This window comes from Epinephelus lanceolatus, chromosome 13 (assembly GCF_041903045.1).
Source record: "Epinephelus lanceolatus isolate andai-2023 chromosome 13, ASM4190304v1, whole genome shotgun sequence".
Lineage (NCBI taxonomy): Eukaryota > Metazoa > Chordata > Actinopteri > Perciformes > Serranidae > Epinephelus > Epinephelus lanceolatus.
The window spans coordinates 24532564-24559726 of record NC_135746.1 but is presented as its reverse complement, the minus strand read 5'-3'; the positions used below and the strand labels follow the sequence as shown (position 1 = coordinate 24559726).

General features: G+C 40.0%; 1 protein-coding gene across 1 annotated transcript in view; it reads right to left on the bottom strand.

Annotated features, from left to right (window-relative positions):
• Positions 1 to 27163, bottom strand: part of lama2 (laminin, alpha 2) — a 332854-nt gene that overhangs the window by 165950 nt on the left and 139741 nt on the right. Inside the window, exons 15-18 of the mRNA XM_078173904.1 lie at positions 12471 to 12575; positions 7417 to 7628; positions 6603 to 6714; positions 5580 to 5693 (exon numbers count right to left, since the gene is read on the bottom strand). Coding sequence (XP_078030030.1) covers positions 5580 to 5693; positions 6603 to 6714; positions 7417 to 7628; positions 12471 to 12575 — 543 coding nt within the window. The remainder of the gene's footprint in view (positions 1 to 5579; positions 5694 to 6602; positions 6715 to 7416; positions 7629 to 12470; positions 12576 to 27163) is intronic.

The window sequence follows — 27163 nt, the reverse complement described above, 5'->3', positions numbered from 1 at the left end:
AAGATCTGATGCAGTTTGCGCAACAATGAAAATCTCAACAACTCATCATGTTAATATTGTCTTCAATCACATTTTAGCTGAGAAAATAATGAGACAACTTAATGTGTTTGTCGTCTTTTCAAATAATATTTTCTTTGGGCAATGTAGGGATGTTTGCTTTTTTATTACAACACAAATTATTTTAAAAAGACTGAAAAACACGAAAACAAATGTCTTGGAAATAAAATAAGTAAAAAAGTAAGTTAGTAAATAGATCTTTATCTACAACCTCAAGAAACTTGGGCTGTAAACAAAAACAGAATGATTTGCAAATCCTTTTGTAATAAAGTGGAATGACAAAGGAAAAATTGATGTACATGCTAACTAAAGTTTATTAAATACTGCGAAAAGCCTTTGTTTGAAATGCCTGCTTCAAGATGCTTGCTGTGAAGAGACTAATCTCTCAGTGTTTAGATGGGGTTTTGGCCCATTTTCCCACACAGACAGTCTTTAAATCTTGAAGAACTTGGGGCCCTAATTGTGAATCTTGAGAAAGAAATTTCACTTTCAAAACTTCAACAATCAGTATCCTCAGTTAGCAAATGCTTACTGTGTGTTGTTAAAGGAAAGGGTAATGTAACACAGTGGTTAAGATGGGCCAGTCCCAACTTTTCTGAAACGTGTTGCGAATTCAAAATGAGGTTCATACATTGTACACAGCACCCCAACTTGTTTGGAATCGGGGTTGTATATAGCATTTTCAAACCTAGGTTACAAAGTGATTTACAAAAGGAAAAAGGTTAAAAGAACAAAGATAAGTGCAACAAAAACATGACAACAGGAGAAAATAATAGAGTAGTTTTTTGATGAATGATGAATTTCTGTTTTTTTTTTGTTTGTTTGTTTTTTCTGCATCGCAAGAACTCGGAAGCTAAATCCACGTGTTGTACATAGTACAAGATAACCTTGCTCACCTTGTCTTGTCTGCTTTATGTCAATTATGTTTTCTATTTTCAAGTGAAGCACTCCATGCTTACATTGCCCTTATTGTAAAGCACTGTGCTGCATTTCTTGTATGAAAGGTGCTATATAAATAAAGTTTATTATTATTACCATTATTATTATTATTATTGCATCATCTCTAGTGTACATCTAATTACTACATCTAATTTTATAATTAAAAAAATGATGAAGCTAATCAGCCCTGATTAGATTATCTGATCTGTCATCTACCCCACAACTCAAACTGCACAAACTGCTGCTTTGGAAAAAAAGAACTCATAAAAAGTTCTGTGCTGCGTTCACAGACCCACAAAACCTCCACCACTATCCCAGTTGTCAGCTACCACCACACATAGATTCAAATTCTGTGGAAAACACTGCAAAATACACAATAGACAAAGTTAAAGATTAATTTGACTGATGGTGTTTTGTTTTTGTTTTTTCAATTTTCAATAGATATCATTATATTATCTTTATTGTGAACTCTTTTGGCCACAATAATCAAGCAGTAAAATTCTGATATCACACCAGCCCTAGCACCAAGCATAGGATTCTAGGAAGGACCATCTAAGAAAAACATCCACAAAAACTCATTCATACCCACTGCCAAAAACATCTTAAATAAACAATGAACAATGGACAAAAATAACCTTGATGCACTATGTCACTTTACACATATCCACACCTTTTATCTTGTCTATTTTTACAGTTTTAATTTTATACTTGTTTTTAAGATCTATACACACTGTGTGTGCTTTCAGAATCTGTGTTGTGCAATTGTTTCCAATCAGTGTATTGTCTTGTTTTGTATGTGGAGCCACGTCGAAGAAGATTTTCTGTTACGAGAGACAATAATGTTTTCTGAATCTGAATCTGAATCTGAAAAAGAAAAGAGAAAACAAAAGAGCTGACAATACACCTGCTCTGTTTTAGAGTAATTAGTGTCACACCTTGCTTCTAGAGGTTAAAGGCTAGAAAGGTAAAAGCAAACAGGCTCGAGGGTTACGGCACTGCAATAAGGAGAGCAGACACAAGGTGACACGTTCTTTTTAACAACAAAACTGTTGTTATTGAAAAAAGCTGTCACATCAAATCACTGTCAGGCAGAAAGCAGGAGGAGGAACAATCTCCAGGAGGTCTGCATTAATGATATGGTTCAAGATTAGCATCACATTTTGTTACCATAGTAACCAAGCACACAGGGTACATCCTCGACCAAACACTTAGTACAATAATGTCTCTCAGAACCTTTAAAAAATGTGAGTATTGGTGAGTATTGATTTTGATTGGCTGATAACTGGTTTTCATGTCGATACATTCAGCTCACAGACGACTCATTCAGACTGCTGTGCTTTACAGCACTGCCTCCAACAGCAACACCACAAAATGTAAATTATTCCTTAATAACTAATTCCAGAGCTGCCTCAAAAACAAAGTTAATTAAAAACACTATTTTTCAGCGTGACATTTCAGTGATCTGATGCAGAATAAAAATAGTAATTTAGTATTTAACATTTCACTTTAAGATCATTTTACCACTTTCAGTAAAATTAAAATTGTGTTCCTCCACTGGGGAAATCAGGTTGTGTGATCTTTTTCCTGTCTGGGCTGACACGTCCCTGTTTTGATAAGTCCAGCCACAACAACAGTTGCAATACCGTGCTGCTACTGTGTGTGTGTGTGTGTGTGTGTGTGTGTGTGTATGTATGTCAGTTATGTTCCAAATCATTTTCTTCTCAGATCAAATATCTCTTCACTGCTGAAACACACCCTGCCAGAAACACAGTCCTCGGGGAAGAAGTGTGTGTCCATCTGTCTGTCTGCCTGTCACTGTGTATGAACATGTATACAGGGAGTGTGCGCCCATATGTGTGAGTGTGTTTGTGTGTGTGTGTGTGTGTGTGTGTGAGAGAGAGAGAGAGAGAGAGAGAGAGAGAGAGAGAGATTGAGCCTGCTCATCTGTCTGTCTTTGTCTCAGAGTGTGTGTTCTCCCTCTGACATATCCCAGCATCCTCCAGCATCTATAATGAAACATAACATGATAATACAAAACCCTGTGAGTGTATGTGAGTGTGTATCAGTGTGTGTGTGTGTGTGTGTGTGTGTGTGTGTGTGTGTGTGTGTGTTTAGCTTGATGCTAACTGACAGCTTAAGCCTGAGGCCATGCGTAGACCGAGGAGTGACGATGTGCATGTGCAGCTGCACATGAGCAGGTTGGCATGTATATGTGTGTGTGTGTGTGTGTGTGTGTGTGTGTGTGACTGACCCCAGTACACTAAAATGTGTGCGCTGTGTATATGAATTATCTGTGCAGGAATTTCATTGTATAGTAATTTCACACTGAAGCCAGGCACACGTGTTTTAGCCTGCAGTTCCCCTGATGACCACTAGATGGTGATTCCAAAGAGGTTATAACCCCAAGAATCTGTCAGATTAATGACATGTTCTAAAACCGCAGAATAGTTCTGTGTTCTTATAATGATGACGCCCATGGTCCTTGTAAGTTGTGTGCAAAGTGTGTGCTACTTGTAATTAGCATATGCCCCGCAAATCCCCATAAACGGGCATGAGACTGTAGTAACTTCAGTAGTTCTGAAGTGGAGGTGCTTCAGGAAGTGAACAGTAAACAAGCTGTCATATTTAGCAGCGTCAGTAACGAGATGCATAGGATGCTAAAAATACACATTAATCAACCACCCGACTTGCAAACTTTTCTGTTACAGTAGCACAGTCGTCAGGACTGAGGACAGAGACGAGTGCTACACCACCCTCCAAGGTGTGTGTGAGAATGTTCAGAGAGACACAGAGAGAGGGGGAGAGAAGGTGGAAAGTGGACTATTTCACCCAATGTTTCTGTAAGTTATTAATGAAGCTCAGTGAAAGTTCAATCAAGAAGACCTTCTCTGTGCTCACCCTTTCACATTTCTCTCCCTCCCACTCTCACTACTCCCTCTTATCAGCTGACTATGGGTGTTCACTCCTCTTGTTATCCAATCACACTTTGCCAAGATCTCTCAGCCAATCAGGATGCCCCTGCAAAATTTTAAATCTGCTCCCTCTTCTGCTGCTGTCAGCCATCATTTTAGGCAGAATCATCGCACCCTCCTCCACCCCGTTAACCTCCAGCCATCGTATCCAGAGTCTTTCCTCTACTCATCCAGATCATCGGCACTTCTCCATCTTCCTCTCATCTCATCTTCACCACCTCTACCACCACCAGCGTCTGGGGGGGGTCCCTATCCAACTATGGAGTCATCACCCTCCTTGAATCAAACCATCTCTACGGGGTCTAATCGCCAAAGAATTTCAACATTCTTATTCATACGTTCACATGTTAATAAATATTCTTTTACCATTAAAAATGAGTCTCTGCTGATTGAAATAACTTACTCAGAACAGTGCTTTGCCACTTTTTTGTCCTGCCCACCTGAACTGCCAGTGATATTTTCTAGTGTGATCAATCACTAATTACTAGGTGGCATTGTTCCCATTAACACAACTGATGTAAATCAAAGTGTTGAGTGTAGAGTTTTTTAAAGACCATAATGCTTTTGTTAAATGATGAAAAGTACTATTAAAAAAATCTTACAAATTCTACAAATATTATTCCTATAATAATAACCCTGTAATATTATTATAACTGTAGAACTGAAGAAAATGCAATAACCAATTATTCTGCACAAACATATGTGTGTACTTGAGAACAAATCCCGAATAAGAAAATATTGGTGAATGTCAAAATCTTTGTGAAAACTAAGTGGTTTAGTAAGTGGATTTTAAGAAGAAATTTCTCCTTAGGAACGGTTAATGAATGAGGCCCACTGTATTAAAGAGGTGCCCTCTAACTGAATACAACATCAATGTGTAATTTTTCTCCACATGAGGTCATGGTTTTAGTGATTCACTAATTCTGCTTGATTTGTGCTTTTGTGGCATCAAATGATACCAAATACATTATCATATCCACACCTGTTAGCACTCATTTTGTCACACTTGCATACCAGGCTATGAGTCATCTCACACTCAGCACTAGATGTTTTCTATAGTTTATGGGGTGAACTCTCAACTATAAACTGAGCAGTACATCTGAGTAATCCTAGGATCTGCACCAATTGATTTCACCTCTCCTAATGATTCATCTCAAGAAAAAAAAATCAATGCTGTGAACATGGGCGAGTTAACTGTCTAAAGCATAAATAAAAATGTCAGCTCATTTACTCACGACAGACAGGTCACTTGCTATTATACCTTAATGATGATGAATGGGGTGACAGCTGTGTGAGTAAAAAGAGAAATGACAGCGAATGATGTGTCGAGCACGATCACAATACAGGCAATAGTCTGCCTGAAATTATAAAGCTGTACCTTGACATATTCTGGATATTTTTCAAAATGTATTTTTTTCCCCATTTTGGCATTATCTTTTGACATTCTGTAAATATCAAAAGCAATACAGTCTTTTTTATGAAAGCTTTTACATTTGCTACTCTGAACACTGGCTCCTCTTTCCCTGGAGAAAAAGACACTTTTAAATCAGACAGCGTATCAAACCAAATGATCAGACAGAAGTGTCTTCATCAGCTTATTGATCATCTTACCAGGCAGTGTCCTGTGACATCGTGGCATTGTGCAGCGTGGCCGTTGCAACTACAAGCTTCACACACACCATTGTAGAGAATCCCGTTGACCCTACGGAAACCTGGAATACACATCTGAAACACACACACTCATCTGTCAAAATCTCATTTATATCAGACATTGCTCAAAGTGTACGATGGGTTTTAATTTCCATAAACTAATTTTCTTCCAGCGAGCAATTCCTTCTCTTTCTTTATCTCACCACGAGATAAAAATGAATTTCCAAAGATTAAAGGTCCAGTGTGTAGGATTTAGTGGTATCTAGCGGTGGGTTTGCACAACGGAAATTTCTGCCGTATGCCAAGAATGTAGGAGAATTACGGTGACCAATGTGAAAACAACAATGTCCGTATCTAGAGCCAGTGTTGTCCTTTCTGGACTATTGTTCAAACAACATGGCCGACTCTGGGGAAGAGGATCCGCTCTGTATGTGGATATAAACGGCTCCTATGAAGGCAATTAACACACACCAATTCTTAGTTTCAGGTGATTATAAACTTAAAGTTATAAATATTAAATTCCATTTCTGCCAATAGATGCCCCTAAATCCTACACACTGGCCCTTTAGAATATTCTTGATATAGACATATATATAATATATACTACACTTATTATAGTTTGTGTTATATCTGATACCACTGCATTATTAGTGGTATTTTTATTAATAATGCTTTGCAACAACGACTGAACATACGCCAATACTTTTTCAGCACTTACAGACGCCACTGTTGTTGAGCTTGATTTGAAAAGATTATTAATAAATCTATTTTATCCAGTCTGTAAACAAAAGTCTGCTTACTTTGTATACTAACATTTTACGGTCAAAATATCTTTGTGAAATTTTTATGTGGTTTTATAGTATTCTTACTTACATACCTTTCTCCAAGACTGTTTTCTATTGATGGCTGTCGAGTAGTTTTAACATTGCAGCAGGTTTGTGTGTGTGTGTGTGTGTGTGTGTGTGTGTGTGTGAGTTTGTTTACCTCACAGGAAGTCCCAGCATATCCAGGAGGACAAGAGCAGCTTTCCACAGCTGATGCTCTCCTCTCTCCTCTGGCAGAGGGATTAGCTACCTGCATTGAGAATGAGTGGAGTCTACATGCACACACACACACACACACACACACACACACACACACACACATATATTACACATAAACATGAGGCACACTGGTAGTCTGATTATTTTTACAGTTCAACATATGCCTTCACTTACATCTACAGGGCTATTTGGCTGATTGGGCTTTTAGAACTTTTATGACCTGAGTTTATTCTCTCAGGCAGAATTTACTCCCAGACAGCCATAGTTTTCATTAATTAAACTGCCACCGTGATGTTTAGGTAACCTATAGAAGGTTAAAGTAGGGTTATTCACAGACAGGCTATTAAAAAGAGCTGCCTGAGAGAGTCAGCTCTGATCGACTACCACTATTTCATGTTTAAAGCTGCTGTGAGTTTACATCTGTTGCTACTAATCAATACTTAATATGTTAAGTTTTGGAGCAAAGGGTAATGGCTGTATAAAACAACAAAACCACTATGAACATTTAGTTAATCTTGTGCAGGGTTAGGCAACCTGTGGCTCCGTAGCCATATGCAGGCCCTTAGCCCCTCTCCTTAAGCTCCCTGTGGCTTTGACAAAAAATAATATAGAAATGAATAACTTATCCTCAAATGTTTTAATCGATTATCAAATAAGATGGTGATATTTTTGATAGTTAACAACTAATCCATTGATCAATTAATCGCTGCAGGGGTAGAAATGCATGAAATATGTGTTTGTGTGTATTTGTCTACCTGTACACAGCGCTGGGCTCTGTGCTGTAAGAGGCCCGCACCATAATGCTGGTTACATTGGCCAACACAGACAGGAAATCCCTCCGACTAATGGGCTGTGCGCTCTCTGGAACCAGGAAGTTCTCTGGAAGGAGAGCAACGTGATTGGTGCTGGGCGAGGATGGGTACACCGGCTGGCCATACCTTCTGTCGATGATCTTAATTCCACCTCCCTGGCAGAGAAAGAAGAAAACATTTTTAATCTGTGTTGTTTTTTTGGTCTCCTTCTTTGCTTTTTACTTTTAATTCCATAAATGTAGACAGGGGATATTCTCCAAAACGTTAATACAGTATGTCACCTCTTTCAGAAAGGCCTCTGATATTCAACTGATCCGAGAAAAAAAGGGAGTAAGAGTGAATGATGTGTCATTAGGTAATGAGCTGCAGTTTCTATTGACATTCTGAATGGACGGAATGCAAAGTGAATTGAGCCTGGGCCTGGTATCTGACTATCTCTTGTTGAGAACAGATCAATGGCATGTAGCAGCTAACACAGAGTGACAACTACTGATGGAGGGAGGGAGAGGGAGAGGGAGAGGGAGAGGGAGAGAGAGCTTACCATGCCAATAAACCATTAAATAAAAACTAATTGAAAGAGAGGAGATGGAGGGAGGGATAAAGAGACGGAAAGCAGCAGCAGGGCCGAGAGATGCAAAGATAAAGACGGAGAGAAAGAGAGAGACAAAGAAAAGAAGCAGACTGACGTGAAAAAAGACAAAGTCACCTCAGAGAAAATTGTTTTCATTAAGTCTGTGAAAGAGAGGCTTTTACTGTCTTTCTTTTATTTTCTCTCACCTCTATTTATCACACCTTAAAAAATCAATTAGAGGATAAGGATTGTACTTTCCTATATTTTTCTTATTGGGGAGAAACCCCATGAAAAGACTAACACCAACAACAACGTGTTAGTCTGTCTCTCAATGTTTCACATCTTTCCCTGTGGCTTCAAGCCCCATCATCCCCTCAAATGTTAGTTTTTAGTAAACACTACTAACAGAAGTGAAAAGTAGATTTGTAGGGGGCTATTTTCAGCTGTAGATTATTACTCATTTGTTTAGAATCACCTAGATACAGCACACCAGGCCTCTGCAACAATGGCAATACTTGTTTGAGGACTTTGTTGGGGTAAAAAAAAAAAATGTACACACGAAGCACTGACAAAAACGTGACGGCATAATGAGAATTTTATTTGTTTTCATTTCTTTTAACCTGTGTCAAGATGGTTCTAGAAAAAGCATCTGGTTCTACTGGCAGAAGAACCCAAAATATATTTCAGTCAGGAACACTTTAGTCAAAGAAAACTTTATTTGCAGTGTTATATTTGGCAGTATGGCTCTGTTCTGGGGCCCCTCTGCCCTTCCTCAGACCTACACAGAAAGCCTCCTTCATGCACCTACATGGAAAGCCTAAGGTGGAGAGAGCACACCTCTCTGCCCTTCCATGTGCACACAAGGAAAGCCTGAGGCGGAGAGAGAGTAAACCCCCCCCCCCTGCCCTTCCATGCGCCTACATGGAAAGCCAAAGACAGGAAGAGCAGCAGCAAAGACCCCCCATGAACAGAACAGAGCAGCATCAATGACAAACAGAAATGACATTGATAAGTCAGACACAGCATGAAAAGGAGGAGCTGGGGTGGAGGCGGGTTGCAAAACACTAGGCCCGTCAAACAGTGTGCACTAGGGCCCATCGTAATTTCCTTACGCCACTGGGTAGAATTATGGCAGCCCATCTTTAAAATATGTTTCTGGTTTTTTGGCTATGCATCTGGTTTTATCAAAGGTTGTTAAATTTGTATGACTGAATTTGTGCCCATTCAAAGGTAGTGAAAAAATGTCCCTAAAATAGTTCAGTTATCTTTTTATAGATTACTTTATTTACCTGGCACAAGAAAGGGGGAAATTAACCAAAACAAAGCAAACACCAGAACAAAAAACATCTGTGAGGGTGCTGGCTATCTATGACGAAAACTGTGTGTGGGTGTGTGGGTGTGTCTGTGTGTCCGTTCCACGTTTTTTCTCCTCACTGACTTGGTCAATCCATGTGAAATTTGGCACAGTGGTAGAGGGTCATGGGAGGATGCGAATGAAGCAATATTACATCAATTGGCCAAAGGGGGGCGCTATAGCAACCGACTGAAATTGCAAACTTTGAATGGTCATATCTCATGCCCCGTATGTCGTAGAGACATGAAACTTTGCACAGAGATGCCTCTCCTCATGAGGAACAAGTTTGCCTCCGGAACCCACAACTTTCGGTTATATAGATTTTCCGCCATTATGAATTTTTTGAAAAACACTTAAAATCGATCTCTTCCTAGGAAGTTTGACCGATCTGCATGAAACTCGGTGAACATAATCTAGGGACCAATATCTAAAGTTCCCTCTTGGCAAAAGTTGGAAAACTTACTAAAACTGAGCTTCTATAAGGCAATGAATATTGCGGAGGGCGTGGCTCATCACATAAAGGTGTATAACATCTCAAGGGTTTCACCGATCACCACGCAACTTTGTAGGCATATGACCACACATAATCTGAGGGGAACCCTCCATTATTGACCCCATCAAACAAAATGGGGGCACTAGAGAACTAATTTCTTATCTAGGCCTAACAGCCATATCGATTTTTACTAAACTTGGTAGATATGTAGAACAGGACGCCTCATGGTGACTGAAGAAATTTAACTCTAATTGGCAACTGGGTGGCGCTATAACAACAGAAAAATGCTTAAAAATGGCTAAAATGCGACCGATCGCTGTGGCTCCCCCTGTGGCCGAATGTTTGTTTTTTTTTTCCTAATTTTTGGTATGACTAAGTCATGGTATGGTATGCTGTACATAATCACGGAAACTGTCAGTGTGTCATTGTGTCAGTCAGTCATTCTGTCTGTCCCACGTTTTTCTACTCACTGATGTGGTCAATCTATGTGAAACTGCACATAGGCATTGAGGATTGGCATAGGTAGAAGGTGACAAAGCTATCAATGGGTATGGACTAGTTAGTCAAATTTTAAACATTAGTGTCGGCCTAGAATTTTACAATCAATGTATCCGTAGTTTAAAGATTTTTAACATCAGAAATGTGGAGTTTCAAGCAGAGGGGATGGACTTAGTTTGACAAACAGAAATTTAAAGATTGATAAATTAAATTAGATAAAGTGTTTGTGCAAATTACACATCACAAAGTCAAGAGTATTTCATTACTTTCAAGACCTAATATTTATGAAACTGAATTTAAGAAATCCTAAGATCATTTAACAACCTACAGACTTCCTGTTGTATTAGTGACTATTCAAATTCAATTTGGAGGTAAATCAATCATTTAGTTTTCATCTGTTATTTCAAGCAAAACAAAACAAAAAAACTGAAGATGCAGTACATTGGTTGTTATTGTTGCTGCCATGAAAGGCTCGGTATTTACATTTTTTTTAACTGCGCTGATGGAGGGCTGATAAAGTGAGAAAAAGACATGGAAGTCAACAAAGCCATACAGACAAACAAAGACAGAGAGATTATTGTCTATTCAGATCCCACATACTTACAAACAAGGCACGAGCGTCTTTCTGCGCTTCACAAAACCATGCAGCAAACAATATTACAACTTGATGCAGATATGCAGAGTAAACAGTGGGGGGGGCAGAAACTAAATGAGACAAAGGCTGAAAGAGAGACAGTGAAGAGGGAGAAAGCTGGTTGACAGTGTGTAGGTGGTTCATTATCGTCATCATTTGGAGAGGCTTTTTGTTGACAACAAGACCAACACTTGTCCTCCTCTCCTCCCAGTCTGTCGATCTGACTGACACGTCTTTAAATAACACAAGCTCATTGGTCTGTGACTATCCATCTATCAGCTTCCTGTCTGTCCTTTACTGTTTCCACTTCTTTCTCTTTACTCCCATGTTTCCTTCTACCCTGTTTCTTCCCTTCCTTACTGTCCTTTCTTCCTCCTTACTTAATTCTTTCCATTTCTTTGTTCCCACTTTCCTTCTGTCTTCCCTCTGTCTCTGAGTTTCTCACTTTCTTCGTCTTTCCTTTCCTCCACTAAATGAAAATACATAAAAATTTGAAGTCGTAACACAAATATTTTTTTGCATTCGCTTCCAAATTTAATCTAAAATTCCATCTCTACAGGAAACTTTTTATTTATCTTTTAATTCTTCGCAGTCAGTGCCTGAGAAGTAGATGTTATTGCAGCTTATTAAAGACATGGCTTTTTTTTTCTCTCCCAACTATTCTAATTAAAACTTCCGCTTCTTTAACTCATCATTGGGAGAAAGTTCTGTAGTTGAAATAACGGGATCGTTACTGCAGCTCTGGCACACTGTGAATATGCACACATACACGCACACACACCAACCTGCCTATGTGCCTGTTTGTATTATTTGTGTACTGTGCACACACACACACACACAAATACACAATGTTGTTTAGTGATGTAGGAGATATAAACAGTTAACTAATAGTGTTGCTGCTTTGCTTATTGCTGCCATACATCATATCACAACCTGCTCATTATAAAGACATACAGAGAGGGAAGGGAGAGACTCTCCATCTGCATTTTTTATTGCTAAGTTCAGCATTTCTCTGCCAGCTGTGGCTGTTCGTGTGTGTGTGTGTGTGTGTGTGTGTGTGCTTATAACAGCTTTTATTTACTACTTCATTTAGTGGTCTTCACTGTTGCAAAAGTCAATGACTTGTGGGAAAAGATAAATAATGCTGCAGACACAAATACATAAACACATACAGATTCATGCTCATGTGGGTCTCCTCTGGTAGTGAACGTTTCCTCCCAAAACAAAATCCATGTGTGTATTAAGTGGAAGGAACACTGCTAGTCAATGCACTTGACCAAGGAGCCATCCAGAGTGCTGGAGCTTATTTTACTGCTCCCAAAGAATTTTTCATAACTTCAAAAATCAGAACCTCACACCATATACAGTCGTACAAATAAATAAAGGCAGATGTATTGTTAAACAGCTCTTTATAAGACTTTATCTTTGTGTGTGTTTGAGAACTTACCTCTATGATTAGGTCCGGTTGTGAAGTGACTCTAATGGCCCTTTGTTCTTGTTGGTCCGTAGTATATGACACAGTGTAGGCCACACTCCCTCCATAGGCTGAAAGCTGAAGAAAGACAGAAACAGATTAGAGAGGACGCACATGAGCGTACACAGGTAACGCTATCTAATCTCTCAAGACAGATTCTGCAATCTACATTGTAGAATCTGTTGGCAGCCCTGTGTGAAAGACGACTAGAGCTGCGCTTTAGCCAATCACAATGGAGGGGGCGCGGCCGAGACATGCAGGTGTCCCCAGGAAATGTGTACCTACAGAAACCGCAAGCTCCGCATCCATAGCGACCACTCCAGTAATGCCGTCTCGTCAACGTGAAAAAAAATATTTTTTCCAGCAGATGTCTGAGTTACAACATGATTGAGCTAACTGGAGTAGTTTCATGTCGTATCCGGCAACGGGAGGCTTTTAACAGATGACGTCCTGATGTTAGCTTTGCTAACTGTCCCTGTCAGCTGCAGCCACTGATGCTTTCTAGACATTGTGATTTCCCATAACTGAATAAATACCACACATAGCAACACAAAACTGCTTTGCTAGCTCAATTATGTTGTAACTAAGATATTCGCTGGAAAAAATATTTTATTCACGGACCGTTTATTAAGTTATTACCTTATTTTTATACAGTCTATGGTTATAGACAACGCTAACGGCTAACGTTAACAGCTAACGGTTAGCCCAGCTAATCTAGGATAACCATATTAATTACGTGCACACAGAAATAGTAACGTTTGTTCAGTCATTGTGTTTATAGACTTAACAAACATCAGATTAGTCTACACGGTGATATAGTGATGTGAAAAATGTGATATATAGCTAAACTCTTTTTTTTTTTTTTTTTTTTTTTTTTTTTTACCGATGGATTTCCAGATTGAACGCTATCTGACTGATCTATAGGTGGCCACCTGTGCATACTCCAAACGCTTTGGCCCATTTCAAGAACCTTACAAAAGGTGTTTCTACAGAGAGCATACAGGTGTGGAAATCTACGGCAGCCCTGGTGATTCTGATGCAGTGGTTTTCAAACCTTTTACTAAGGTACACCAAAGGCCAAGCCAAAATCTCAAGGCACACCTGTATCTATATCTGTGCATAAAAGCTTCTATAACGTGTTATCACTCTCATCACAACATAAGACAATGAAAATGAGAAAAAATAAGACAGGTAGCTTTCATGATACTGTCTACTGACAGTGGTAGGTTGTTTTTTGCTGGTGCATTGTTGTAATTTTCTCCGTACAATAAAGAATCCATTGTCTCACTCACAGCTCTTCCTTTTAAATGTTATCATCCCTCACACTGGCTGCCAATCAGGGTTTTAGATGTGTCACACACTATAATTCCTATGCATGAATGGTGACAAATAGATTCCTAATGAAGATTTTTTAAATTAAATTCAATTGCATTTTTTAGCTAAAGTTTGCCTCTTTTTTAGAAAATGGGTGCACACAACATACTGATACAGTCAATTAAACATTCATTCATAACTTTCTGTATAGGCCCAGTTGAATATTGCAGTGATAATGTGTGGTTATGACAAAATCCCACGGCACACCTGGATTGGCATCACGACACCAGTGTGCCATGGCACACCATTTGAGAACCACTGCTCTGGTTAATCAATGGTGACTAAGTCTGATCTAAATGGTTGTTGTAATACCCATTTCAGCCAGCTGAAGTGCACCACTACCACATGTTTTAAATATGACTTTCAGCATTCATGTTTTCTACCAGGTCAGTTTGCAGGCACTCTAAACACAAGGTACATACACCATATTGTGTGTTAGCAAGTTATGTAACATAACTGTCATGTCTTTCTTTTTCTAGAAATGTATGAACTTCAGCCTCTTGTGGCCGACATGAGTAAAAAAAAAATCTTAAAAAAAAGATAGTGGCAGGGTGTCCGATGGTTTGGTGGGTGGGGTGGGCGCCCCATGTGTGGGGCGGTGTCATTGCCACAGGGGTCGTGGGTTCAATTCCAACACATTGGTCTTTGCTGCATGTAAACCCCTCTCTCTCCCCCTGTCAACGCTTCATATCTGTCTTGTCATTAAAGGCAAAAAGCCCCAAAAATAATAATACTAATACTAATAGAAATAAAAAGAAATTTAAAAAATGATAGCGGCAAAACTCTTTTCCCATCTATTTCACAGATGAAATATTGACTCAGAGAGATTATCCTGGCAAAACCTCTTTTTGTTTCACCTGCTTTTAAGTCTACACATGCGAGAGAGAACAATTTAAATCAGAATAAGAGAGCAGATTTTTTTTTTACAAGCATCTCATGCCTTCTGCAAAAACCCAATCATGTCAAATTATGGCTACAAAAAGTCCTTGAATCCCACTATAGAATTAACATCTTAAAGTGTAGAATATATTGATGCAAAAACTGTGAGACCAATTTTTGAAGCTGTAAATGTCTGTTTCAAGTTTTATGTATGTATGTATGTTCTGTATGACATATACCGGCGAAACTACATTATGTAGATAGAAATGTGTCAAACACAACATAAATAAACAAATAATTCCCATGTGTACACAGTTCATTTCATGTGTATGTAAATCTTTTATGGCAGCAGCACTGCTGTAACAACTACTTGAACATCAACAGCTACTGCTTCAACTAATGATAGTGATTTCCTAAAACATATATCTTAAAATGTTTCAATAGTAAGGAGAACAAGAATTTGCTACAATCTTTGTTGTCTTGTGTGTTACGGTGCAGCGTTTCTGTCAAGTCCACAGGATGAGCTTTAGCTGGAGAAACGCTGCGTCAGCATGATCCTGAAATTTATTATTCTGCTCCGACCTGAACAGTAATGGGTGGGAGAGCAAGATAATAATGCCACCATAAAAACAGAGAGAGGGGGACACTAAGGGGGAGAGGGACGGAGAAATAGAGCCCGAGAATGAAAGACACAGAGAGAGAGAGTGAGAGAGGGAGAGAGGGAGAGGGGGAGTAAGAGGTGGACTTAATGCCTCTATAAACCTCTTCCATTCTACATCATTACTCTCAGTTCTTAAACCGGGAGGAGGAATCACCCATTTCACAGCTGACTGAAAATACACACTCACATACACACAAGCAGGCATGGAGGTGTACTTGGGTGGACGTTTTATTGACTAACACTTATTTGCCATCTAACCCCATTTGCTGATTTGGACTCCAGAAGACAGTAAAATCATAGTTTAAACCCACACTACACAGCCTACACACATCAGACACTTGTGCTGCTCGACCTCCTGCGCCATTAGCTCATCTGCACTCCACTATAGACTCTGCATCCACACTTGAGTCTCTCAGCTAGGGGTGTAACAGTACACAAAAGTCACGGTTCGGCTCCTACCGTGGTTTAGGAGTCACGGTTCAGAGTGTTAGTTCCACCCTGGCTTTATTTAAACATTCCGAGCACCAAGACATTTATCATCCAGGTGATCGACACATCTGGGTGATGTGAGCATGCTGGATATGTTTCCACTCACACACCCTGCAACAGTGAAGCAATGCGGACACACAGTCCTTGTCGTGTTCTTGAAGTCAACCTATGGCCTGTTGTTGCTATGAGACTACAGCATGAGGGAAAGATAACTTCTGTTACAGTTTGTAGCAATGGAGCTCAGAAAAGCAGCAAATTAGGATGGTTTTCTTCGTGACATCAACACGCCAACATGTCCGAGAGCTGCTGCGTGACTGGTTGTATGACTAACAAGACCAGACAAATTCAAGTCTCAAGTTTTATATCACACCAGCAGAGGAATCATGAAGGAAAGTGTCTGGCAGTCATCAAGAGGGCTCATGAAAACACCAGTGGTCTTGTCAACAAAAACCCTGAAAACCCTGGCCCACAAGTAAACTTTAATAACTTAATGCTTCATCAACACACTCTAATCACAGCGTAGGAGAGCACATTGCTATCATCAGATGAGTGACAGCTTTGTTCAACTCAACTTCTGTAACCACTGTAACATAAAAGCATGGTGGAATTAGCAAATAAGCTAGCTAACTACCCAGCCACAGGTATAAAAGCAGTTTTGCAGATTTGTTCTTGGCTGCTCTCTCATAACTCATCATTGTACAACATATGAAACTCTTAATTTTCTTCCTCATCCATTATAAGAAGACAACAACATTGGCTGCAGCTTATTTTTGTTATCAAAATGTAGACATTGTAATCACGCTCACTATTTAAACCACTTTATGATACCTTTCTCCTCTCATTATCACTTGAGAGGAGAATAATTTATTATTTCCATTGAGGAGCCACTTGAAAAAGAGTTGGTAAGGGTTACTCCTGATAAAGAATTTGACAGATCACAGTTGTGAAGCTTCTAAGAAAACTCTTAAAATGATCTCATTTTCATTAGGCAGTTCATTAGTGGTAGAAAGCAATCATTTCAAACCCTGAATTGTGACACTAAAATAAAGCAACCAGCAACACCCTGTCAGAGGCTGCATGTGTCTGAGCTATGAGCAATTTAACCAGAGAGCGGCTTCCATTACCAGCTGAAACCTTGTGAACATTTTTATAGAGGTAAACTTACACTGGATTTCACCAGAATGAACCTGAGACAAGAATAAGTTACAAAAATCACATTCTAAGGCAGTAGTGTTTTGTTTTAGCCTGGAAATCCAGACTCAAATCTAGAAAGATTTTGAGTCTGGCCCTCACCGATACACCCTTCCTACCCAAGGGCCGGCACTAACTGAGGCATTTCAAGTGCCGCCATACGCAATTGGATAGCACGATAGCCAATCAGAGCAAAAAACAAGGTGACATATTCATTGCACTAAGCCCCATTTGTTTGCCGATCAGTGGGGCTAACTGATATATTATGCTTTTGCCATATCCCGTCAGCAAACCAGCAAAAATGTCCTTCCTGGAAGCCGAGGGCTTCTAGGGCAGTCTTCTGTTCCTCTCTCAAGGAAAAAAATAAGTGTAGTTGGCTGAGCGTTTCTTCCAAAGCTAAACTGAATGGACGCGGTCTTTCGGCAGCTGCCATCTTGGCTGTTTACTTTTCGACTCCTACGGCGCAACGCTGTCGTCATCATGTTACACCCGCCCACAGCCCACCTCTGTCAGATAGACTGATCTGATTGGTCCGATAGGCAATTCAGCGGGCTCTGCTCGTCGGGGCCAGATCCCCGTGCAGTGCAAATTGGGCATCTGGATTTCCAGGTTAGTTTTGTTCTTCTTTCCGACTCGAAAACATGTCATGACCCCTGAGGTTTGTCTGGTGACCACATTCAGGGAGTCCTGGCCCTCATGTTAGGAACTGGCAGTTTAGATCTGTAAGTGCGTAAGAGGTCTTGCATACAAAAGCTTATTTGTATGTTTGATCCTCATTTTTTACAGTTGTGTTCAGTAAGCGGTCAGCGGGATATGAATTGAGAAGCAGAAGCAAAAGCTTCTCCTCCGTATTCTCACGGACACTTTTCACTGATGGAACTTGTACTTCTTTGTGAATGATTCTCTATCCACCATGCACACCTGAGTTTAGCAATTTACTTCCTTTGAAATTATTGACATTTCTCAGAAAAACTCATTTCTCTGACGCTATCCACTCAACCTGGACAATAATCAAAGCTTTTGTCATGGCAACCTGATGTCCCATCCCTACCTAGAGGGAGAAGGATATAAAAGAAATACAACACAGGGAAGAGACAAGGCCGACAGAATAGCACAGCAGGAGAGGGGAAATTGTGGGAGAAGAGAGGGGAATTATGGGGAGTAGAAATGGTGGAACAATAAACACTCAGCCACACAGCTACAATAGACATCAGTCGGATCCCTCTGGGAGCTCCATAAGCCTGTTATTAACTCTATCAGTGGCCAGAATGAGAAGACCAAGACATAATCCTCCCTGTTAAAACCCTAATCAAGAACACGACACAATCTTCATTAAAGTGAACATTTTGTCATGGTCATGAGTATATCAGACGTATACAACTCATTCAGCTTAATATGCGAGTAAAAGAAAGCAATTTGATATCCCATATCACAGCAGTAATAATTACAGAAAAAAGACAGAATGTTGAACTAAAGTTGTTGAGATGGACATTTTGTGTATTACAGGTTTTGTTGCAGTCCATCAGAAGTAAGCAAGGATAGGATCATGTATTTGGTCTTGTGTGTCTGTCCCCAGCTAATCTTGCAAACTACTGGACCAATCAGCCTCATATTTTGTGTGCATATCAATGACTGTATGTTTAAGAATCTCTTGTGATTGAGGTAATTTATAATTGTTAAAAACCTAATTTACTAACTGTCTTATACCGTCACTGGCTGCTGACTCCTCACTCCTCTCAACCAGCTGGTAGGGACCACAAGCTTTCCAGAAATCAGCTCAGCTAAAATCAACAAGCCTTACCCAATCTGTTGCAGGCCACATTTTGACCTTCATCATGACTAAAAAATTGACAACCATAGAAGAAGTTTGGTCTCATTTTGAACCAGAGCATCTGCAGATTAATTTAATAACTGTTATGTTATGATCCACTAAAGTTGGGCATGATACAAGATTAATTCTTCCCTTCTTTCGGTATCTTCACTGCCATCTTGACCATAAGGGAGCTCGGACGATTCTACCGGTCGCAGGTGCAACACATTCCGACTGCAACCTGGTTTTGTTCTGTACTTGGAGTGTATCAGAAGCATGCGTTTTGCCTGCCTGATTTTGTAGACTTATACATTTTGTTGATTTTTATTCCTTGATATTTGTGCTTTTATCGTAAGTAAGCAAGCAGGCTATGTAATTTCTAAATAATTTCTTTTTTTTGGCCTATTTTCATTGTGTTTATAGTTATTTCCTACTTGTGCTGTAGCAAGATTAGACTAGGTTTACTAAAAAACATTCATCCTCCTAATAAAATTGTATCATGTATAGTGCCTGTTAGCAGGAGGACTCGATCTGCTCTGTAAAATGCGGTACAGCTCCATCATAATTAGCCTCAACAAGGCACTTATGTTCTTTGGATGCTTCTGAAACATGTTGTGGTGCATCTGCTGAAACAGTCGAGAGTGGCCGCGAGCAGCCCAGATGGGCCCCTGGCGGAGATCTGCACTATGCTAAGTGCACTTTCCTAGCTGTATGCACTAATACAAACGTCTGTCCTCAAAATCACTGAAAATTCTCGGACTAAAATGCTGATGAACACTGCAGTGACATACATGCTAGGATCCTCTTGGTTACTCTTAATCACTTGAAATGAACAGGAAGTGGACACACAGAGAGAGGAGAAGAAACTAGAGACTGGAAAAGAAATGTAAAGGAGAGACCAGGCAGGAACAAAAGATGAGACAAAGTGCAGCAGGAGAGACACACAGAACAAGGATAAAGTGAGAGGGGAGGAAAGGAGAGAGGAGAGGAAACGAGGGGAGATAGACTCATGAGATTGAATTTGCTGCCCATGCTAAGGAGTGGGTTTGGCGAGAAGAGGTGTGAAAATGAGTCACTATCGACCTCAGTCCTCCTCCAGGGTTCCCACCAGAGCCCTGATGTAATATGACTTCTCCAAAACTTTAAATAACCAAGTCAGAGCATTTTAATGACCTACAAGTGTTAGCCCGTCCTAATTTTAATACTGTTGTTATTCTAAAAAGGTCACACTTCTGCTCTAGTTTGAAGTTGTGCAGGGAAGATAATTACATAAAAAATGTGTTGGAAAATATATATTCTGGCATGTTCTTGTCAAAATACACTTTTATTTAATTCCCCAGTGTTTCCTCACATACACAGAGAATAAGCTGTTTTTGGTAGATACTTTTTTAAACATATGTTAAATCAGCTGTTGTAAAGTTGGTGAAGACAATTCGAAACTTATAAACCAAGCATTCCCTCAGTCTCTCTGCCAATCACAAGTACTTTACCTCACATAAATCACTGTATAGGAAGCTGAAATAAATGACCAGCCTCACAGGGTCTAAACTGACAAAATGTTTACTGACACCTTGGAAATCTCAGTAACAGTCTTTTCAATCCTGAGCTCTCCAACATCCCTTAACACAGTGGCACTTACAACAGTAAACACTAACGTCACCACTGTCAATATAGAAGTATTTAACAGAACAGTCTCATCTTGAGGTCCACTGAGTGACTGCTCTGGAAAACATCGAGTTGATCATCGAGTCTGCCCAGATATCATGGAATCAGAGATTTTACTCCTTGGTACTTTAAGGACTTCTTGTCCATGTATGGGAATTGATACCAAGTCTGCTAATCAGTCCCATTCTTTATCACTTCCCTTATTGATTCCCAATCAATTTTCTTTGATCGATTCTTTCTTTGATTCTTCGCAAACTGGTCAAGTTGCAGTTTCAGTTTAAATCTATGTCTGTCCAGACTGTGTAGCAATGACAGCTGACAATGTTTCAAATATGGATGTTGTTGCAAAAAAAATGACAAATTCTAAAACATGGATGCTTCACGCACACCTTTAACCCTATACAAACACCACAGGTTTAAGGTGAACACCAAAGTTTAAAGTCACCAATGCAGTATCTGACCAAATGTCTCCCCTGAGTCATTGTGCTGAACAACAGCCAGAAAAGTGTCTTTGCACAACATTATGATGTCACACTGAAACTGACCTTTGACCTTTTGGATATATAATGTCATCACTTTATCTTATCCTTAGACATTTGTGTGAAATTTTGTCATTATTAGCGAATGAATTCTTGAGTTATGGCTAAAACATGGATTGTGAGGTCACAGTGACCTTCGACTTTTGCCCACTAGAATCTAATCAGTTAATCCTTGAGTCAAAGTGGACGTTTGTGCCAAATTTGAGGAAAGGCCTTCTTGAGATATCGCATTCACAACAATAAGATGGACTAGATCAGAGTGACCTTGACCTACAACCACCAAAATCGGTTCATAAGTGAGTCCAAGTGGACGTTTGTGCCAAATTCCATCAAGGCATTCTTGAGGTATTACGTTCACAGGGATTGGACGGACAGACAAACGGGCAACTCAAAAACATAATGCATCCGTCCACGCATTTCACCGGCGCAGAGGCCTACACAGGTTTTCAGCTTCAATGTGACCATGTCACTCGTTCAGCCTTTCTGCTGAGCTGATTGGTGAGTTGACCTGGACTGATCTAAAATGGTTGAAGTTAGAGAATATTTATAGAGCATTCACTTTCATTTAGGTTTTCTAAGCTCTAAGCCCTACTGTGTGGCGCATTACAACACAGGATATTTACCCTTGGAAACAAACATGCTGCTTGATTGGAAAGCAGTGGCACTGTTGCGTAGAGTGTCAAACACATTGCTTTCCTGGAATTTGAGCCCATGTTGCTTAGAAAGATGTTTCGTCAATGCAAAACTGTCAGAAAAACAGGCCGGCATCAATAAAAGGAACTGATAAACTCAGAGGTATATGATTTTGGTTGGAACTGGTTCTCAACAGGAACTGTCCATGGTAGCTTAAAAGTTGAGACTCAAAATTCATTATTGTGGCATTATTTATGGATTTGAATTCCTTAACTTGCTTAAAAAAGAAAAAATCAGAAATTCCAATCTACTAACGACAATTGAGTGGTGATTGAAAGATCCTGAATATCTATTAAACAGACCTTGAGCTAGGATTGTCCAGCAGTTTCCAAGGCTAAGAATGAACACTGAAACTCAATTGAATTCGTCTCTCTCCCTTTATGTATTTGTCCATCTACACATAAAATTGAGGGTAAGTTAACACAAAAATCAAATCACAACAGTATCCCCTCAGCTTTCATCATAATTTGTTGTCGTTTTACATGACAAAGAACAAGTTTTTTGTGGATTGACGTATCCTCATCACTTTGATTATTTGATTTTATACAACAAAAATAAACAGAAACATTAGACATTGTTTGTATTTCCTCATCTCATACAGTGAGGAGAAACTGTAGAAGCAAAGTACCACAACTAGAATAAAACAAATTACTGATTATAGGGAGTAATGACATTACTTACATTGGGAGCTATTAGTATGCAACTTTCTTTTGTGCCTACCACATGCTAGTTTCTACAAGAGAAATGTGTTTGCCAATCTGCATTCGCACGCCTGTTTGCTGTCAATTCTTGGGAGTACAAAAGCAAGCGACGCTCTCTTCAGGAGATTGGGCAGAGAGAGAGGGGGGGACAAAGGAAATCATCCTTCAGGAAATGAAAACCAGATTGTCACAAAAGCTTCAGAAAACAAACTCCTCGAAAATGACACACACAAACACACATGCAGGCATACACAAGAACACACACAAATACCCAACGAAACAAAGACATATACACACACAGAAACTTAGAAATATAAACACACACACACACACACACACCTGGGTCGCCTCTCTGATGCCTGTGGTTGTATGCAATTGGAATCGGGAGTTTTCACTCTCTGTTTATCTACCGGTTACACACACAGATGCACACACAGACAGAGTGTTGTTGTTTCCAGCAGTGGGGTCAGATTGGCTCCAGATGGACCAATAGACAGTGGAATGCTGAGTAACATAAAACCAAACTGACCTTGTGAGTGTGTGTGTGTATGTTGGAAAAGAGAAAAGAAAGTCCTTGTCGAAAAGTAACAAAGCCAAAAGTCCAGTCTGTCAGTAAAACACTGGGGTATGTCCAAGCACCACCTTGTTTGGTTTCATGTCTTCAAGGACAGCCTCATTTTTAGTTGTTTGTGCTGCATCAGGCTTGCGGGTGGGAGAGGGGTGCAGAGCCAATATTGTGCATTCAGACTTTCTCCTGGTGTAAAGGGACACCAGCCAGTTTGGTTGCTATCGGGCCATTAAATGGCCGTTATCAACCGTTACAAGCATCATAGATGTGGTTCAGAATGGGGTTGCAACAACTACTGTTAGGCCTCTCCTGACTGTGATAAATATGACGGGAACAAAGGAGGACATCAAGTAATTAAAGTTAGTATGAACAGTGAGAAAGTCTGTGACAGGAGGGAGAGGTGGTGGAGGGGTTAAACAAATATAGGACTGTCACCCAGGAGAGTGATTTATGCCCCTGTAAACAGCAATCCATCCATAACATAAAATTGTAATGTAAAGTCTACACAAATGCCCCAGATTGTCAAATGACATTAAAAAAAAATTGTGTTCACTTGACATACAAACTCATCCCTTGTGAGCTTGACATATTTTTTATGTTAAGACAGCAATTTTTGAGTTTCAAGTTAATTTAAATAAAATGTATAAAGTTGATTTTGCCTAATTAGTTTAAAGCCAATAAACAACACTATCATTGTCCACTTAACATATTGTGGTGTGTTGTTGCTAAATGGGTGGAGTTTCCCTGCACGCTGTGAGACAGTGTGTTTAAGGCCAGAAGGCAAAGAAAACTGTGTTTAATTGTGTTTTAAATCACTCACATTACCGTGGTTCTAATGGGTTACAAGTTAATGTTGTGGTAAAAGACATTCTGCGCCAGGAGTTAAGTTGTATACACAGTTAATGACCTCCCGCCTGTGTGGGTAGGGTAGAGTTTCTAACATGAAGTTGTGCTGAGGTGAGATAAAGAGCATTTCCTGTTTCAGAATTCAACTCTTTACCTTTAAAGTTATGTTAAAATGATATAAAATTCCTGTCAGACAAGGGTCACGTGACATTTATTTTGCATCTGGTGTACTTACAAGTTTTATGTTACTGTATTGTACTAAACCAAAAGTTTTGAGTGCAAGCTGTTTCCAAAAAAATGTTAAGTTGAGTGAGTGAGTGAACTGGGGTTTACAGTGTAGTTTCTGTGCCTAAACCTAACAACAACCACCATTTCACAATGTTGGACATGTAAACAGCCATTTAATGGACTGAGAACACCCTCAGAACCTAACAGTAGGTGTGTCACGCCACTTCATACCAATATCTATATATGAGGCTACAAACCACAAGTAATGGCCATTTAATGGGCTGATACCATCCGAATCGGGTGCAAACATTCTGTCTGTGGGGTTGCTTGCTACCCGTGGCCCCCAGGATCTTAAGTGGAAATTAGTTGTAAGCATAATTGGCCAGCCAACTGTCACTTTTCCTGGAGTGGGAGAAAGTTTTGGCAGCTGTGCGATGGTCCTGCTAGCACGATGGAAAGGTACTTGCTTTGGACTCTGTGCCTCAGCAACAACCCAGGGCCAAGAGGTCCACCTCAGTTGTTTGTAGTGTGTTTGGTTGGGGTCAGTCAGGGGGTATGAACCCTGAGTGGGTGTTGGCAGATAGGAATGAGGCAGATCGGTTGTCAACTGGTCGTTTAAGGTGCTCCGCATGGGGTTTGCCCTCAGATGAAGGTTTGGGGTTACAGGCAGTCACTTGATGAGGAATTTTCACTTTACAGCCTTAAGGAGATGGGAGTGGAAGGGGGTCGAGGGCTGATAATGTTCTTGATTAGGCCCATAAACATTTGTGTATACATGCGAACAGTGAGCATGTAGGTGTATGGTCACATTCATACAGTTATGCACATGCATTCATTTTCCCTCATGTACTTAGGGTGAGGTTTGGGTCAGGATGATTTGATTAAGATTAGGTAGAACAGCAGGCTAAGGTTACAGTCTGCATTTTTATGTACATATGATCCAGATAACAGACGTTTCATTCCAGTACATTTTACTTTTTTTACTTTATTTTTTAACAAAGTGCTGCAGGAGAGTGAGCACAGAAACTTTTATGTATCTGTGCCACTTGAAAAACTGAAGGAGGAAGCAACATTGTTGAATTCTGAGGTGGTTGTGTGCAGGACTATGACATGATAATTATCACTGGTGGTGGCAGAAGAGAGAAGGTTAGATGCACTGAAACTCCGTATGCACATCTCACCCAGGACGATGACTAAGAGCAGCTCGCTCATTTGTTTCCAGCCTCTTAGAGACGATCAATTATTGTTCTGCACTCCCACGGCTCGCTGACTCTTGAAAGTCAACTCCAGCAGCTTGCTGTGTATCAGACTTGAAGTAACAAACAATGGTAAAATGACACCTTATATTCAACACAGACCCACCAAGTGCAGACTCTGGGATCAGTCTTTTTTTTTTTTTAATATGTTTTTGGGCATTTTTGCCTTTAATGGATAGGACAGCTAAGTGTGAAAGGGGGAGAGAGAGGGGGATGACATGCAGCAAAGGGCCACAGGCTGGACTTGAACCCGGGCCGCTGCGGCAACAGCCTTGTATATGGGGTGCCTGCTCTACCACTAAGCCACCGACACCCCCCTCTGGGATCAGTCTTACACATGAACTTACACATGAACTTACACATAAACTAGGGACATCAACAGTTAATCATTAATCAGTTAACAACCAAGAATATTTTTTACGCATGTCGGTCTTTTCCTTATTTTTGCAACTCTTCAGCTTACTCTGTTGCGCAACACCTGCGTCGAGTGAGAGCTAGCCCCTAATTTGGCAATTACCACAGGCAATGCTGGTCCTGACAGACATTTACACTCTGCGTTGACGTAGAGCCTACGCCATAACCTACGTCGTAGCCTGACATGTACCCCCCTAGAAATGTAACTACACATTGCGGCGACGCAGACCTCCTGTCTAATTTTGTAAGCTGACACCATTTCCCTCAGTGGAAACAAAGCTTTTATTTACTTTCATTTCATAGATAAGAAACACTAAATTGTGCAGATAATAAATCCTGCACTAAAATAGCATTTTAAGGCTTGTGTGTTATTTATCCTTCAGGGATTTATACTTCAGGGTTTATCCTGGCTTCACATGAGAAGAGGGAAAAGTTTACTAGCCGCTAGGCTAATTTATACAATGTAAAATGCCATAGGCTTGTGCTAATAATGTTAGCATGTTGTATTTGTTTGGAAAACGTGTTTAGTATAAGACAGTTGTTTTATCGGTGAATCTTGTGAGTTGTAATGGTGCGGAATTTTGTAATGTTGCCTTTGCTAAATGTTGCTGTTGTCCCTAGTTTCATAGAGAAGAGGAAATCTCTGCTAGCTGCTAGGCTAATTCATACAATGTAAAATGCAAAAATGCTAAAAACATCAGCATGTTGTATTTGTGTGTGTGGGGGGGGGGGGCATTTTGTGAAACTGTCAATATTAAGCCATGTTTAATGTGTGTTTTGAATCAACTAAACTTTACAGCACTTCACTGAAACCCCGCCGCAGACCAGTGTTTTAGGTGTATAACTGCAGAGTGACACAGACACACCACCGCACAAGTATTAAATGCTCACAATGGCATAGGCGACATGCGTAGGCTGGGGTATAGGGTCTGCCGCACAAGTGTAAATCACGCTTAAGAAGCCCCCTGTATTTCACAACATTTTGTCTGTTTTTTTTTTTTTTCTTAAAAATTAACAGGTTAGTAACCACTTCATGTGTGTCAGGCTACCGAAAGCAAAATGAACTGAAACTGACATTCCCACTGTTAACACAACACCATCAGCCTCTATAAGCCTCCACAATTTAAACAGTTTGGATTTGACAGGAAATTAGATTGGTTGCTTTACAAAGCAAACAAAGCTTTATGGCACAAAACTGGGTTATTCTACACTTTTCTATGAAGCGATTACTTCACACATTTTGACAGTAATAAAGAGCTGTGAGTAGCTTTCATGCTATTTCATGCTCTCTAAAAAACCAGCAGAAAGCAATGTTTACTTGACATATAGTCTTAATTTCAAAACACATGCAC